The sequence below is a fragment of the Apium graveolens genome, chromosome 7, assembly GCF_009905375.1.
Source record: "Apium graveolens cultivar Ventura chromosome 7, ASM990537v1, whole genome shotgun sequence".
Taxonomy (NCBI): Eukaryota; Viridiplantae; Streptophyta; class Magnoliopsida; order Apiales; family Apiaceae; genus Apium; species Apium graveolens.
Window position 1 is genome coordinate 168,778,474 of NC_133653.1, and position 18,083 is coordinate 168,796,556.

Genomic DNA, 18,083 nt, shown 5'->3' on the forward strand with positions numbered 1-18,083 from the left:
AGTGCTTAGGAGAAGGGTTGTCAAACTATTCAGAGTTTGATGGAAGAACCACAATGTGGGAAAATTTACTCGAGAGTTAGAAAGTGCAATGTTAAGAAAGTATCCCTATTCATTTTCTATCTGATTTCGGGACGGAATCCTTTTAAGGAGGGGAGACTGTAATAACCCCAATTTTTGGAAATTTTTGAAACCCTTATGAATAGTGATTTTACAGATTATGCTGAATGAGAAAACTTTTCATGTCACACTATGTAGGGGTTCTGTTATTGATATCCTGAGATTTTATTAGTACTCTATATGGTATATAAGTGTATGTAAAGATCGTCAGAATCCAATTCCGAACACTTTGATTTTTCCCGAAAATCCACCAGATAGCGAAAGAATTGAGTATAAGGTAACATGATTAAAAGGATTTAAATTCAAGGATTATAAGAGAGGATCATAAAAGGAATATAATGTATTGAGAAAGGTTAAGGGAACCCAAGTAATAAGATCCCGGGTATGATCCCTCAAACGATAAACGAGAACGAAAGTTAAGCGAACCGTATAACTTTCAGCGGTCATTAGCCAAGTAATTAAGAGCTAATCAAAGAGGTTAGTGATGTTGATGTCACCACACCAACAAGAAGATGACAAGTGTGGGAAGATGACATAGGAGGATGACATAAGCATGACCAAAGGGAAGGTATTGTTGGTTGATTTCAAGCCACACAAATTTTACCATGGTTAAAAGGTAATTAACAAAACAAAAGGATATCAACCAAGCCTTTTATACACAAAGATCAATAAAACAAAGCAAGCTTCTCTCCCCCCCCTTTTCATCTTCTTCATTTTGAATTTTTCACCAAAATGGTGAATTAGAAATTCAAAACACAAGCTATACTCCATGGAAAATTATAAGGTTTGTTTCTTTGGATCCTATATTTCATAACTAAGAAGAGCAAGTAGTTTGAGTGCTTGAATCAAAAGTTTTCTATCTCAAACAAATCATTTTAGTTTAGGGTGAATAGTAACTTTCAAGAACAAATTTTTGATTCTTGATTTTATTTGCAAGGTCAAGGTAGCTTAAGCATATATTAAGGCTTCCATGGACATTCCAAGGATCTTTCATTGATTAAAAGCTTCAAGGAAGGTATAACTCTTCATGATCTTAGTATTAAGATTGTTTGATATAAATGATTATGATGATGGAATGATAGATTAAGTGTAGTAGTTGTTTTGTCATGTTGAGATCTTAGTGGTTAAGTGCTTTTGTTGATTTGGGAGTTAAAAAGTAGCACTAGTTGTTCTTGATGATTCATGGTGTGATTTGAGATTGGTTTAAATGGTTTAATGTGGTTGAGGAGTGATATGGTCATATGGTTGTATTGGGATTGATTGGTGATGGTTTGGTGTTGAATTGGAATGGTATAAAATTTGGGAAATCGCGTAAACATAGCCGTCGTAATGCCCGATTTACCGTAGACTGTTTTTGTTCTTAACATCAGAACCCTTGAACTCACTTTTAGGTTTTGACCATTTCCAGGTTTAGATAGTTCATGTTACGGGCTTCGTTGTGATATGTAGTTTGTTTGATTCTGATGTACGGTTTAGGAGAAACGACCGTTTTAAGTAACGGCGTTTCGCGACCGAACCATTACCCCTCGCCTTACTTTGAAACCTTGGTTAAGGACCTTAAATGACTAATTGAGGTAAGAAACAATTATGTAAAGTGGATTAGGCAGTTGGTAAGGTACTCGCGAAAGAATCTCCTTAAAACCCTTAATGGTTAATTTATTAAAAATGGTGGAGCCGAGGGTACTCGAGCGACTTAAGTAAATCGTTAAGCGCGAAAGCGAACGTTTGGACTCTAAATGGTTAAAGTCTAGTTTCTTAAGCGCCGGGGTTTAATTCCGACTTATATTGTTGTTCATAGGTTATCGGACCCACTCTAAGCTTAAGTCTATCCGGGAGCACTCAGGCAAGTTTTCTACCCATATAACTGCTGTTGTTATGTATATGTGTATATGCATGATCTTGCGATAAATGCATATTTGTTATTAGCAAATTCTTGCGATATATTGGAGCATGCTGATATGGTATATATGCATGTCTGTTTCGTAATCTTGATATATATATGTTTATTCAATTGCTTATAAGTTGCATAATACCTATGCTAGAGATAAGAGGTATTTGCATATACCCTTAGTATAGGGACCCAAAGGTGAAAACATTTTCTAAAACCGGGAGTCAAGGATCCCGAGTAGATTTTATATATATATATTTATTTATTTATTTATATATATATGGTTATAGTTTTCAAAACTATTAATCGAATAAGGTTTATTCGATACCCTTATTTTATTAATGAATATTATTTTGAATATTCATTCGAGGGCTTATGACCCCGTTTATTTTATTATTGAAAATTATTTTGAATGTTCATTCGAGGGCTTATGACCCCGTTTATTTTATTATTGAATATTATTTTGAATATTCATTCGAGGGCTTATGACCCCGTTTATTTTATTATTGAATATTATTTTGAATATTCATTCGAGGGCTTATGACTCCGTTGATTTTATTATTGAATAATATTTTGAATATTCATTCGAGGGCTTATGACTCCGTTGATTTTATTATTGAATATTATTTTGAATATTCATTCGAGGGCTTATGACTCCGTTTATTTTATTAATGAATATTACTATTTGAATATTCATTCGAGGACTTATGACTCCGATTATTTACTAATTATTATTCTTAATTTTATTAAAGAATAATGTGTCGATAATCAAACTTACTTTTGATTATTCAAATAAAGATATTACTTTCGTATAAGTATATCTTTGGTTATTTAATAATCATTGCAAGTATAAGTTTTACAACTTCTACTTCAATTATTTTTATAAAGATTTTTTTTATGGGAATATTATTTAAATAATAATATTCAGATATTTTCTAATATATTGGGACTGATTTATCTTATTAAATCAGCATCACTCCAAACATTCTTAAAAATATTTTGCGAGTCTTCAAAATGATTTTAAAAGTTAGAGCGGATCCCAAAACTCATTTTTATATTTAAGATCTTCCTTTCAAAGGGGATTTAAATATTCGCTCAAAACCTGAGGGATCCGTCTCTGTGGTATGTTTTATATTCGCAACAAGGTTGCTATTTTGATAAAAGAGTTTTGATTACTTACCCAATACTCGGGAAGTAGAATTCTTGGAACAAGTTAATCCATTAACAGGCATCGCCTGGGAAATATCGGTGAGTTTTCCTTTCCAACTAGATACGACTTCTTGGTGGAGCCGTATCAATAAGTTTCTACTTGGGGAAAGGGGGGACGAGCTTTACGTTTCAGAGTCATGGATTTCATCTGAACTAGGAGTGGCGTAAGTGGTCGAGTGGCGCCGGCCCAGCCTTATTATATTGGCCCAAATGGCCTGGAAGTTCCGCAAGACGGTACATTCCTTAGGAGTCCAGTGTTCGGTTGACAAGTAAATCCGACAGGTTCTCCTCTACATGTAGAAAATGGTGGGGTTGTACTACTACGACTGATCATCGTAAGTGGTCTTCCTAGCGCGGCAAACTCCCGTAATGAGTTCATCATCCAATTGGATATTTCTGCAACACTACCCAGAGCACTTCGATAGAAAGGCTACGGTTGGGCGATTGTTGAGTGTTGGCAGGGTCAAGTTTTCAAAATGATGTTTGCATCAAATGAAGTATCTCATAACATCATTTTATTTTGATGATATTTTAAAGATTTAATCTATTCAAATCTTGTCTTGTAGTCTCATCTATGTGATGAACTGTTGAAAGCTCATTATAACTTGAACGGTGGTAGTTCAAGCAGTATTTGGAAAAGATATAAGTATATTGGAGTATCTTGTAACTTCATCTTTTAAACTTATATCTAGTAAATGATTATCTTGTGCATGTCAAAGATTTTCAGAAAAATATTGAGACAAGGTTAGACATATGAGATCACCTTGCAACGATATTTTTATACAGTTATAAACTGGAACTCTGTGTATATTATGCATGGAAGAGGACTTCCAAGATTTTGAAAAGTATATATGTATATATACTGAATATTTTGCCACTTCATCGCATTAAGATATCAAACTTGGTTCATTTCTTTTGACCAAGACTTTCATGAGTACTATGAGAAGGCTCATATATTGTTAATCATTATACATATTATTTTGGTGGGCTTGCTGCTCACCCTTACTTTCTTCTTTCATCACACAACAACAGATAGAAAAGATGAACAGGACCAAGCTCCTAATTCGCGAGCGGATAGGAAACGTTCCGCAGTTTCCTATAGGCATTGATGTCGCTGTAGCTGAGGTAGGAACTACCAATAGGCTAGGCTCCAACTTTTGATGTACCAGATTTATGTATATTTATGAATTGTAATAATGGCAAAGAAATGTAAATTTATTCAGAAACCCTTTTAAGGTGTATTGGCATATAATTGTGGAATAAAACGACTTGTGATTATTTTTGGATATTCATCTCTGAGACTATAACTTGTGGTGTGTGTGTTTATTGTGGGGTCGCAGTACAGAGTAATCGATTATTTATTAAGATTGGGTGTTATTAAGGGAAATGGAACTCGTGACAACCCGGATCCCCGACCCCAGATTTGGGGGTGTTACAGGATCCTCCATGGGATCCTCCTCAGCAACTATCCCTTCTAAAACAACATCCTCAACCACTACATCCTCAATATGAACATCATCCGATCTCGCGTTAGGACACTCTATCGGATCCATAATCTGATCTCTAATAAGTAATAAAACATCATCGCGTTGTTGCTCCTCAACCTCAGGGTTCGGAGTCCCGCTACCATATACGATAACGAACTACGCTTCTATCACGATATTTATAAGGGTTCCCGTAAGGGTTTTAACTGTCAGTACTACGTTAGGTAGTCTGACTATGAACTTGGCAAGACTTCTTATTATCTTAGTGAACTTATTATTTTAACGTCACATCATCTCTGAGGTTTATAACGCTTAGCTCTGATACCATTTCTGTAACACCCCCAAATCCGGGGTCGGGGATCCGGGTTGTCACGAGTTCCATTTCCCTTAATAACACCCAATCTTAATAAATAATCGACTACTCTGTACTGTGACCCCACAATAAACACACACACCACAAGTTATAGTCTCAGAGATGAATATCCAAAAAATAACACGAGTCATTTTATTCCACAATTACTTGCCATTACACCTTAAAAGGGTTTCTGAATAAATTTACATTTTCCTTGCCATTATTACAATTCATAAATATACATAAGTCTGGTACATCAAAAGTTGAAAGCCTAGCCTATTGGTAGATCCTACATCAGCTACAATGGCATCAACGCCTACAGGAAACTGCGGAACGTTTCCTATCCGCTCGCGAATTGGGAGCTTGATCCTGTTCATCTTGTCTATCTGATGTTGTGTGATGAAAGAAGAAAGCAAGGGTGAGCAACAAGCCCACCAAAATAATATGTATAATGATTAACAATATGTGAGCCTTCTCATAGTACTAATGAAAGTCTTGGTCAAAAGAAATGAACTAAGTTTGATATCTTAATGCGATGAAGTCGCAAAATATTCAGTATATGTACATATATACTTTTCACAATCTTTGAAATCCTCTGACCTGTATAATATACACAGAGTTCCAGTTTATAACTGTATAAAAATATCATTGCAAGGTGATCTCATATATCTAACCTTGTCTCAACGTTTTTCCGAAAATCTTTGACATGCACAAGATAATCATTTACTAGATATAAGTTTAAAAGATGAAGTTACAAGATACTCCAATATACTTATATCTTTTCCGAATACAACTTGAACTACTACCGTTCAATGTATAAATAGTTCATCCTATAGATTAAGCTACAAGACAAAACTTGTATAGAATCAATCTTTAAAATATCATCAAAATAAAATGAAGTTATGAGATACTTCATTTGATGCACACATCATTTTGAAAACTTGACCCTGCCAACACTCAACAATCGCCCAACCGTAGCCTTTCTATCGAAGTGCTCTGGGTAGTGTTGCAGAAATATCCAATTGGATAATGAACTCATTACGGGAGTTTGCCGCACCAGGAAGACCACTTACGATGATCAGTCGTAGTAGTACAACCCCACCATTTTCTACATGTAGAGGAGAACCTGTCGGATTTACTTGTCAACCGAACACTGGACTCCTAAGGAATGTACCGTCTTAGCGGAACTTCCAGGCCATTTGGGCCAATATAATAAGGCTGGGCCGACGCCACTCGACCACTTACACCACTCCTAGTTCAGATGAAATCCATTACTCTGAAACGTAAAGCTCGTCCCCCCTTTCCCCAAGTAGAAACTTGTTGATACGGCTCCACCAAGAAGTCGTATCTATTTGGAAAGGAAAACTCACCGATATTTCCCAGGCAATGCCTGTTAATGGATTAACTTGTTCCAAGAATTTTACTTCCCGAGTGTTGGGTAAGTAATCAAAAACTCTTTTATCAGAATAGCAACCTTGTTGCGAATATAAAATACACCACAGATCCGGATCCCTCAGGTTTTGAGCGAGTATTTAAATCCCCTTCGAAAGGAGGATCTTAAATATAAAAATGAGTTTTGGGATCCGCCCTAACCTTTAAAATCATTTTGAAGACTTGAAAACATTTTTAAGAATGTTTGGAGTGATGCTGATTTAATAAAATAAACCAGTCCCAATATATTAGAAAATATCTGAATATTATTATTTAAATAATATTCCCATAAAGAATTATCTTTATAAAAAAATAATTGAAGTAGAAGTTTTAAAACTTATACTTGAAATGAAAATTAAATAACCAAAGATATACTTATACGAAAGTACTATCTTTATTTGAATAATCAAAAATAAGTTTGATTATCGACACCTTATTCTTTAATAAAATAAAGTATATATCTCAGCAAATAATCGGAGTCATAGATCCTCAAATGAATATTCAAATAATATTCAATAAATAATATAAACTGTGTCATAAGCCCTCGAATGAATATTCGAAATAATATTCATTAAATAAAATAAACTGAGTCATAAGCCCTCGAATGAATATTCGAAATAATATTCATTAAATAAAATAAAATTATCGAATAAACCTTATTCAATTAATAGTTTTAAAAACTATATCAATATATATATATATATATATATATATATATATATATTATACTCGGGAGCCTCGCCTCCCGGTTTTAGAAAAGTTCACCTTTTGATCCCCTATACTAAGGGTATACTCAAATACCGCTTATCTCTAGCATAGGTATTATGCAACTATAAGCATTGAACCAACAGATATATAAATCAAGAATATAAAACAGGCATGCATATATACCATATCACATGCTACAATATATCGCAAGAATTTGCTAATAACAAATATGCATTTATCGCAAGATCATGCATATACACATATACATCACAACAACAGTTATACGGGTAGAAAACTTGCCTGAGTGCTCCCGGATAGGCTTAAGCTTAGAGTGGGTCCGATAACCTATGAACAACAACATAAGTCGGAATTAAACCCCGGTCGCTTAAGAAACTAGACTTTAACCATTTAGAGTCCTAACGTTCGCTTTCGCGTTTAACGATTTACTTAAGTCGCTCGAGTACCCTCGGCACCACCATTTTTAATAATTTAACCATTAAGGGTTTTAAGGAGATTCTTTTGTGAGTACCTTTCCCACTGCCTAATCCACTTTACATAATTGTTTCTTACCCCAATTAGTCATTTAAGGTCCTTAACCAAGGTTTCAAAGTAAGGAGAGGGGTAATTATTCGTTCGCGAAACGTCGTTACTTAAAACGGTCGTTTCTCCTAAACCGAACATCGGAATCAAACGAAGCTCGTAACATGAACTATCTAATCATGGCAATGGTCAAAACCTAGCAGTGAGTTCACGGGTCCTAATGTTAAGAACAAAAACAGCCTAAAGTAAATCGGACATTACGACGGCTATGTTTACGCGATTTCCCAAATTTAAACCATTCCAAAACAACACCAAACTATCACCAATAAATCTATACAACCAAAATCCATCCTCACTACATCATAACAGCCCCAATCAACTCAACATTAACAATTTATACTTATTCTTAAACTTGAATTTAATACTTAAGTCCTTTAACCAAACCATAAGATTTCAACCTTCAATTCACTACCATTCCAACCCAAACTCTAAACCAACAAGCATCAAGCTACTCTTTACCATAACTATCAAAATCATCCTAATATACAAAGTAAAGCTAGGGTTTGGAGATGTTATACCTTCCTTGAAGCTTTTAATCAATGAAAGATCCTTGGAATGCCCCTGTAAGCCTTGATCTATGCTTAAGCTACCTTGAACTTTCATAAAAAATCAAGAAAACCAAAGTTATTTCTTGAAGGTTACTATTCACCATCTTCTTCCTTGATTTATTAGAAGAGATTGTGAAGGAATTAGAAGCTTAAACTTATAGGATATCCATATCTATGTACAAGGAACCTTAGATAATTACCTTGTGATTTAACAATGCTTAGAACTTGATTTTTGATTTTTCTTCCTTTGAAAAGAAGAAAAAGCCGAGAGCAATGTTGAAGAAATGAAAAATTTTTGTGTTTGCTTTGATTTGTTTTGGCTAGCTTGGTTGTTTTGGTTTTGTTTTTGGTTAATTACCTTTCTAACCTTGAACTTTGTGTGGTTTACAATCATCCAACAATTCCTTCCCTTATGTCATGCTTATGTCACCTTGCACATGTCATAATGCTTCCACTTGTCCACACCTTGTGATTTGATGATGTCACAATCCTTGGCTTCTTGTACAAGCTTGTCTCTTGGTCACTTATTTATTTTACAGTTCGCTTATCTTTCGTTCTCGTTTATCGTTTGAGAGATCATATCCGGGATCTTATTACTTGGGTTCCCTTAACCTTCCTCAATACATTATATTCCTTTTATGATCCTCTCTTATAATCCTTTAATTTAAATCATTTTTATCCTGTTACCTTATACTCAATTCTTTCCGTATCTAGTGGATTTCCGGGAAAATCAAAGTGTTCGGAATTGGATTCTGACGATCTTTACATACACTTATATACCATATAGAGTACTAATAAAATCTCAGAATATCCATAACAGAATCCCTACATAGTGTGGCATGAAAAGTTTTCTTGTTCAGAAATTTCAGCAAAAACACTATTCACAAGGGTAAAAAAAAATCAAAATTTTGGGGTTATTACAGGAAGCGAGTGCAGTGTAGTAAGCTAATACCAGGCAAGTGTTCTGAACTTTCTCGAGATATTGTAGTACTTGATAGTCTTGTTGATAGTGCGAGTGCTTTGAAGCACTGTACCCTAAACCTTGATTCCAGTTATTGATCTTGAGCTGTAACCTGATTCTTTCTATGCCATTGCTTGTTGTATACCCAAACACGAACCTCAAGTATACGATCCTACTCCACAAATACATACAAACTAAATATTAAACACTGAACCAGATTGCTTACACAATCAAATCTTTGTATTTTATGCTTTGAAAGACCAAATCCTTGAAACCCTGAAACATTAATTCCTTTGTTATCCAATCCTTTCATTACCCAGCATCTAAGCTTTGAAATTACCTTATTGATCCTTACAAGGATTGAAACTCTTTCATTGTTAAACACTCATTGTTGTTAATGATTCTGGTTATTGATTATTATTGCTTATTCTGTTATTATATTAGAATTGGATTGTTTTTATAAAATTGTGGACCAGATTCGTGGTCAGGCCATATAATGGTCAAGTTAGGCCAATGTGTGCCTTGGATCCAGTAGTTAGAGCAGTGATGTGTGCTTTGCTCGGGGTTAGTGCGTGACTGATCAGCAGCCTAACTTTGGTTTTTAACATGAAAATATAATATCCAATTCTAAATCATAATCCATTGTTCACTTGATATCATAATCATGTTCACTTGATGATCATTATTCTCAGTTTTGTCATTGTGACTTCTTGAGCTAGTTAGCTCATTTGTGCGATATTGTTTCTGTTCTTTTCCAGTTAAGAAGGAACCAGTTGGTACCGCGTATCCCCAGTCCAGCTCGAGAGCTAGGGGTTCAGGTTGATTGAGCTGAGCTAGTAGGCTTCTTTTGGGATAATTTAAGTCTGTAAAAGTTTGTAATAATGTTTAATACTCAGTTTTGAGTTTGGAATAGTTGAGATTTGAACGGTATGTAATATAAGTAGATGTGTGGCTTGTGTGCATAATTTAACCTGTTGCGATCTGTGGTAGTTGGTAAATAGGGTCACTGCATATTATTGTTATCTTTATTATTGTTATAAGCAGGTTATAAATAAAGTGTGTGTGGACCCCAAACTTCTGACCCGGGTTTGGAGGTCGCCACATTCCATATATGATACTCATATGCTCTCAGTATGGGAACCCTAATACTCTCATATCGACTGTGTGTTTGAATGTTTTGAGTATCTTGAGTTTTGGTGGGCTTAGGTGGAGTTTGCGTTTCGTCAGACATGATTGTAAACTGGATCTCACTGTTTGTATATCAACAGAGAGGCTTTGATACCACTTGTTAGGTCACACAACACTATAGAAGGGGGTTGAATATAGTGTTTATACAATCAAATCGATTTAGAGCACAAAGTATGTAACAGTAATCAAGTTTATTGAATATAATAAGCTCTAAGCTTATTGAATATAATAAGCTCTAAACTTATTATATTCAATAAACTTGATTACTGTTACATACTTTGTGCTCTAAACCGATTTGATTGTATAAACACTATATTCAACCCCCTTCTATAGTGTTGTGTGACCTAACATATTAAATAAAATATTACAAACCATAATTTTTGCGAATTATTTTATATAAACATCAATATTCAAATAAATCTTGTAAAATATCACATATTTTAAAAGTAAAATATGTATGTTCTGCAATGCACATATATATGTTCTGCAAAATAAATATAATTTGTTGAATAAAATAATTTGTAATTTTCTAATCGTAAATTGTATATATTTTACATAATTTTTATTAAAATAGTAATATTTACGTAAGATAATTCACAAAATACTTCTAAAAAATGAAAACTCTATAGAAACTTAATTCATTTTAACAAACTATTGACAAAGGTCACATATAGACTAGTAGATATAATATCGAAAGAATAAATAAATAAATATAAAAATAAAATCCTAAATTACAAATGAAATAATATTAAAATGTTAGTTACATTTAAAATGTACTTGCCATCCTCCACATTTGTCATTTGGCAATTATATGGTTATCATCGTGTGCCCGTTTGAGAAATTTTTAAATAAGTAACTTATGACTTATTTATTTAAAATAAATAAATGATTTATAAGTGATAAGTAGATAAATACTTATAAGTTATATAAGTATTTGGATAATTTTACTTAAAATTCAGAAATTTTATTACTTAAATGAATTAAATTAAATAATTTTTAAATATAACTATCTTGATTCATGAATTTTAAATTTAAATAATATTTACAAACATATCTTTTAAAACTAAAGTTAATAAGAAAAGCGAAAAATTAAAACAAATTGAGAAAAGATACGTCACTTATAACATTTAACTTATCAATTTCTAAATTTGACTTAGACAAATACCGGTCGCGTCCAAAACAGGCCCCATAACTTTGCTAAATAAGTTATCATCGATTTAATTACATTCTAGTCTATTTTTCTTTGTTGTTGGCGCAATAAGTAAAAATTTTGTTAGACCACCAAACTTAATGATCATTATCGTTAATATCTGTTATGAACCAACTGAAACAAATACACGCCAATACTCTTAGAAATGGTATTGATTTCACCAAATTTCTCGTTACCAAGCTTCTACAATACCCCGACTTTATTTATGCACAGAAAGTGTTTGATTCTACTCCTCACCGAACCGTCTTTTTTTACAACAAGTTCATTCAAGCTTATTCTATTCATGGCCCTTACCATCGATGCTTGTGTCTCTACACCGAAATGTGTCTTCAGCGTTGCCCTCCCAATGAGCATTCTTACACCTTCCTCTTTGCAGCATGCGCTTCGCTTTCCGCTCCTCACCAGGGGAAAATGCTGCATTCTCGTTTTGTCAAGTCGGGTTTTGTGTATGATGCTTTTGCTTTAACTGCTCTTATTGATATGTATGCTAAGTTGGGTTTGTTGGAATTGGCACGACAGCAGTTTAATGAGATGAAATATAAAGATGCACCCCCTTGGAATTCTTTGGTTGCTGGGTATGCGAGGAGTGGGAACATGGAAGCAGCCTCGGAGTTGTTTGCAGCAATGCCTGCTCGGAATGTGGTTTCTTGGACTACGATGATATCCGGGTATTCACAGAATGGAAAATATAGGAATGCACTTAATTTGTTTTTGGATATGGAGAAGATGAAAGATGTTGAGCCGAATGAAATTACTATAGCTAGTGTTCTTCCTGCCTGCACGAATCTTGGTGCATTGGAGGTTGGCCAGAGAATTGAAGAGTATGCCAAAGCAAAGGGATATTTTAAAAATATGTTTGTTTGCAATGCAGTACTGGAATTGTATGCGAGATGTGGTAGTATTAATAGAGCGAAACAGATTTTTGATGAGATGGGTAGGAAGAGAAATTTGTGCTCCTGGAATACCATGATCATGGGTTTGGCTATCCATGGTAAATGGAATGAGGCCCTTGAGCATTTTTACCAGATGCAAGTAAGTTGTCTAGTTAACTGTTTTTGCAAATAACTAAATTTGATTTCGACTTAACTGATATCTCGAATTCTTGTGTTGATTTGTTAAAACAGAGAGAAGGGACTCCACCTGACGATATCACATTCGTAGGCACTCTTTTAGCATGCACACATGGAGGGATGGTTCAGAAAGGCCGTGATTTTTTTAAATGTATGGAGCAGAAGTTCTATATTACACCCAAGCTAGAACACTATGGATGTATGGTTGATCTACTAGGTAGAGCTGGAGAACTGCAAGAAGCTTATAATCTTATAGAAAGTATGACATTGAAGCCAGATTCTGTGATATGGGGAGCTCTACTCGGTGCATGCAGTTTCCATGGGAATGTTGAATTAGCTGCGAAAGCAGCTGAGTGTCTATTTGAGCTTGAGCCATGGAATCCGGGAAACTATGTAATTTTATCAAATATATATGCTACTGCTGGGCGATGGGATGGTGTAGCAGAACTTAGAAAGTTGATGAAGGGCGGCCAAATTACTAAAATGGCTGGACATAGTATGATTGAAGAGGGAGGACAAGTTCATCAATTCATTGTAGAAGATAGATCACATCCAAAATCTGATGAAATATACTCGGTACTAGGTGAAGTTTCAACAAAGATGAAGCTTGATATTACAGATGACTTGGATTCGATGTTTGAAGAATAATGAATAGGGGGAAATGGGTTAATAAATTATTTTGTCAAAAGTTTGGTGAGTCAAACATTTTGATATTACTAATAGTTACAAGTCCTTGCTTTCACTCTAGAATATCTAGTAACAAGTTTAAAGAACCAAGATATGCATGCTTCTCTTAGACCGGAACTCACTCTCAACCTCTTTGGTATCCATAGCTTCAAGTCCAGGTACTGGTTTTGCTTTCATGTACTTTATGGATGTTAATACATCGATATGCAATGGCATCCATGAATATATAATATTCATTCTTAACTATTTATCAACTGCCGGTGACTGGCTAAGGTGTATTTTATATACTCAGAGAAGGTGTATTTTATATACTCAGAGAATATACCATCAGTCCCTACGACTTTACTCTTCAATCTTTGTATTATAAGGAATTATTCGTTATGTGCAATTGCTTATCATGGAGACGACTGGTCGACAAGTCATTTATTTACTTTCATTTACCAGAATTTATATATACATTTTTTCTAAGCACATATCAGTCTCATAGTTTAAATCAGTGAAAAAAATAAAGCAAAAAAAAAAAAAGAACCTACGTAATGAGTAAAATCTCGCATTGTCATCGTCCATCTCAATATCACGATGATCTCCAGCTCCTACTTCTCATTAGTTGGATTGGGAAATGTACACCGTACATATCTTCTACTTCCTTGCCATCAATAGGACTATGGAAGTATAGTTTTTCTTGATTTGAGATTTCTTAGTTGAGATGATGTATAAGAAAAAGCTTAGTTGATATTATGTATAAGAAAAAGTTATTTGTGAGTTTAACTTAATGTTAGTTTCTTAATGTTATTTGGGAGTTTGTTCACAAATAACATTAAACTCATAGGATTAAATCAAAGATAGTTTTCATCTTCACTTAATTATAAACACAAACTCATCGAAGAATATATCAGAGACAAATTTAAAATAGTATAATACGACTCTAATGCATCACTGAAAGTTACTTGTAATCTGTATGCTGTATAATTTTTCTTGTTAATTTTTATGCAGAATTTCTCTACTGAAAATTTCTGATAGTATACAATTGTCTGGATATTATGTGTGTATGATTTACTGACTTGATGGTGTTTGGTAAATGGTATTTGTATTAAGTTACTCTGGCCTCTTGTACTTCATGATGATTCTCACAAATACTGCACTCACAGCATGACTTTTTAAAACAAGAATGTTCATGACTTAAAATAATCAGATTATCACAGTTTAATACTTGATCACTGACCACTAAAGTAGTTTCTGATAATACCAAACTTTGAAGATAAATATTTATTTTTTGATAAAACTAACCACAAGTCATAAAGAGTTTTTACAAACAAATTTACCAATCTAATTCAGATGAGGGTCAGAGGAGGTTCTAAGCTCTTGTTGAAGAGCCTTGTCCAGCCATGCCTCAGCATCTTGCATGATGCCTGGGCTAAGCCGCACCATCAAAATACAAAACTCTGTTTCATTGAGCGATCCATCTTCATCAAGATCTCCTTCTTTAACCATTGCTTCTGAATCTTCTTTGCTCATCCCTTCCATTCCAAGCAGTGCTGAATTCCTCTTTAAACTTTCCGATGTGATCAATCCGCTTGTTGGGTCTGCGAGAAGCTTGAATCCGCCACATAACTCAGACACAAACGTCTCCACGTCCAGCTTCTCTGCCATGACAGGTAACAAATCTTCATACTCACCATGCCCAATATCTTTATGATTCTCCATCTTCTTTTGTTTGAGCAAACTTCGTCAATATGGCCAGGTCTTTTTATACCAATCCAAAGTTCCAATAAACTTGGCTTTCGGTAAATTGAAAATGACATCTACCCACATGTCAATTTTATAAATTTAATATATGTTTTATTTGATACAAGTCCAATACTGTTGGAAATTCAGCTTGTACATTTTCTTTTTTGCGGAATTCAGCTTGTACATTAAACAAGTGAAAGTGTATTACAAATTTACAGTTTACATCTTCTATTTTTTGTTTACAAAGCACAGCTAAAGATCTTAATACCCAAGGCTTTTTATTAAAATCTAAAGTTACTGCATGGTTTTTTTGCTTTTATTTATTTATTATTATTATAATTTAATGGAACGAGGCACAGCAAAAGGCACATATTTGTAATCATATTACAACAAACCAAGTCGGAACAGGTCAAGGCGCAATACCTCAGAAGCCCATATTTCAAATTATATTAATGCAAACCAAGCTGTAATATCCGCAAGATCGAAAAGTTTGTTGGAGGGGAATCTAACCCTGATCTTGTGAAATGAGTACAAGGCAAGGTCCCGCCTCTTGAGTTGCAGCTTATTGGCTTAACCGAAGGGTGTTATAAATTATAAAATTAATAATACAAATTAAAAATTCAAGATGAGAACCAATAAATATTTTGGTTTTCTTTAGAACGTTATTGTATAGTATATTCATTTTGCTTAACTTAATGTAAACGAATATTTTCTAATTTTACAATTTCTAGGAAGGTGCCTATGTATCTGGAAGGGAAGATAAATAGTACTACACGTGTAAGATGTGGACAAAAACACATCATGGATTGGTTGGTAGTGCCGTGACTTGTGCTTCGTTACAGTGCCTTATATTTTTCCAACTTCCACGAACCTTCGTTAATTTTTTTTCCTTTTCCCTCTATATTTATCTCGTTGTCTATTTTCTGTTATCACAGTTCACACTTCACATACATACAAAGAACTGAATAATGTGTGCCCATCACTTGTCAGCAGTGAAGGATTATTGTTGCAATTAATATGTAATTTATTATTTAAATTTGAAAAATGTCATATAAGTGATATTATTATCATAACTTATAAGTTATTTATGTGTTTGAATAATTTTACGTATAATTTATTTATAAGTTAATAATGTGTTTGGTAAATTTTAACTTATAATTTCTAATTTTTTGGAAATCAAATCAAAATATAAACTACAAATTACATGAATTAATAATTTTGATACATGAAAATAAAAAAAGGAAATTTAAAAATAAGGATAATGAAGTACAATAATACTAAAAAGGATAAATTAGAATTTAAAACATTTAAGTAATACAAGGATTATAATAAAGTCAAAATAATTAAACAATTGAAGAATGAACATATGAAATACAGAATGTTAAAATTCCTAACTTTCCATTTATCAATGAAAATGAAATGCGTTATTAGCCCATATAAGCTCAAATGGATTGATCCCAAATAGGTATTATATATTAATGTTGTGTTTGGTTGGGGTGACTGAAATGTAATGGATGTAGTTAAAGAAATTAAATAGGGGTTGGAGGGAAGCTTTGAAAATAATAATTAGATGGACAAAATTGTTATGATAAGAATTGTGAAGAAAATGAGAAGAAAATGAGGTTAATAAGAAATGAAGTATTCCATCTCAAATTGGGGGTGTTTAGTTATAATGCAGGTGGTTAGGAATGGAATGAGTGAAAGAATGAAATTTTATAAAATTTAATCATTTTCTACTTAAAATCTCATTTCATTCCATTTCATTCATTACAACCAAACATTTCATTCACCACAACCAAATACAGCATAAGTTTTTCTCCAATTTAGCTTTCATTTTTAGGCTAGTCGACAAAGCTGGGTGCTCATAATATTTAATATTGTAGGGTCGTACGGATGAGGTATTATTCAAGACTGGGAGGTTGTCCTTACATTGCATTACATTCAAGAAAAAAAGAGAGAAGAAAAACAGAACCTTTTAATTCTTTTTAGAGTAAAGTGCACTTTGTGTACGTGCACAAAGTGTCAAACCACTTTAGGTATCATACTTTAAAAACTCTCATTTTGTGTACACGAACTCTACCCGTTTTTGTGGTTAGTGTATTTCCGTCAAATATAACTAACACCGTTACTTTTGCTAGGGGCAGTTTTGTCAATAAACATATACAGTTAAAACCCCCAAATTACTTTACCCTTTTCATTTCATCACTTCGTCTTTGTCTTCCCTACCGCCAATTTTGCTCTTGCCTCTGCTCATTCGACCAAGAATGGGGTGGTTTCGGAGAAAAGCTAGTGACAAAGACATCTACAAGCCAAACGAATGTCCTGATTATGATGGTAAGAACTTACACTCGGTTTTGTGTTCTTAGGGTTTGTTTTTAATTAAGTTTTTACCCTGAGTTGAGACCTAGGGTTTGTTCTACTCATGATCTGTTCCTAGGATTTGTTAAATAGGGTTTTATCCATGATAGAGCAAACATTGTTGAGCAGCCTGCAGAAAAGGACACAGTTCCCAAGAATGAAAAATTGGAAGATGACAAAAGTTGTAGTGAAGATGAAGGAGGAAATGTCAGTGATGCCTCTACTAACTATGCATCCAGTGACGAAGAGAGGATGGCATGCAATTCAACTGATGAAGAGGAAGTCACATTTCCAGTCTTCAATCCCATAACTGACATGAATGACCCAGAGTTCCAGCTTGGTATTTTGTTTCCAAATGCTAAAATCTTCAGAGCTGCAGTGAGAAAGCAAGCAATTATGCACAGAAGACCTATTAAGATATACAGGAACTATGGTATCAGGGTCAGGTTTATTTGTGAGAAACCATGTGAATGGAAGATTTATGCTTCAAAGATGAACTCAACCAATACCTATCAGATCAAGGTATACAACCCTAAACATACCT

The 18,083-nt window shown here is 33.9% G+C and overlaps 2 protein-coding genes across 2 annotated transcripts; one reads left to right on the forward strand and one right to left on the reverse strand.

The window, feature by feature from the left end:
• Positions 1-11,670: 11,670 nt before the first annotated feature.
• LOC141670656 (pentatricopeptide repeat-containing protein At5g08510) lies at positions 11,671-13,562 on the forward strand. The gene is made up of 2 exons (XM_074476604.1): positions 11,671-12,728; positions 12,821-13,562. The coding sequence occupies exons 1-2, from the start codon at positions 11,802-11,804 to the stop codon at positions 13,412-13,414; spliced, it is 1,521 nt and encodes a 506-aa protein (XP_074332705.1). The 5' UTR covers positions 11,671-11,801; the 3' UTR covers positions 13,415-13,562.
• Positions 13,563-14,671: 1,109 nt separating this feature from the next.
• LOC141670697 (calcium-binding protein KIC-like) lies at positions 14,672-15,213 on the reverse strand. The gene has a single exon (XM_074476651.1). The coding sequence runs from the start codon at positions 15,155-15,157 to the stop codon at positions 14,780-14,782; it is 378 nt and encodes a 125-aa protein (XP_074332752.1). The 5' UTR covers positions 15,158-15,213; the 3' UTR covers positions 14,672-14,779.
• Between the last annotated feature and the right edge of the window lie 2,870 nt (positions 15,214-18,083).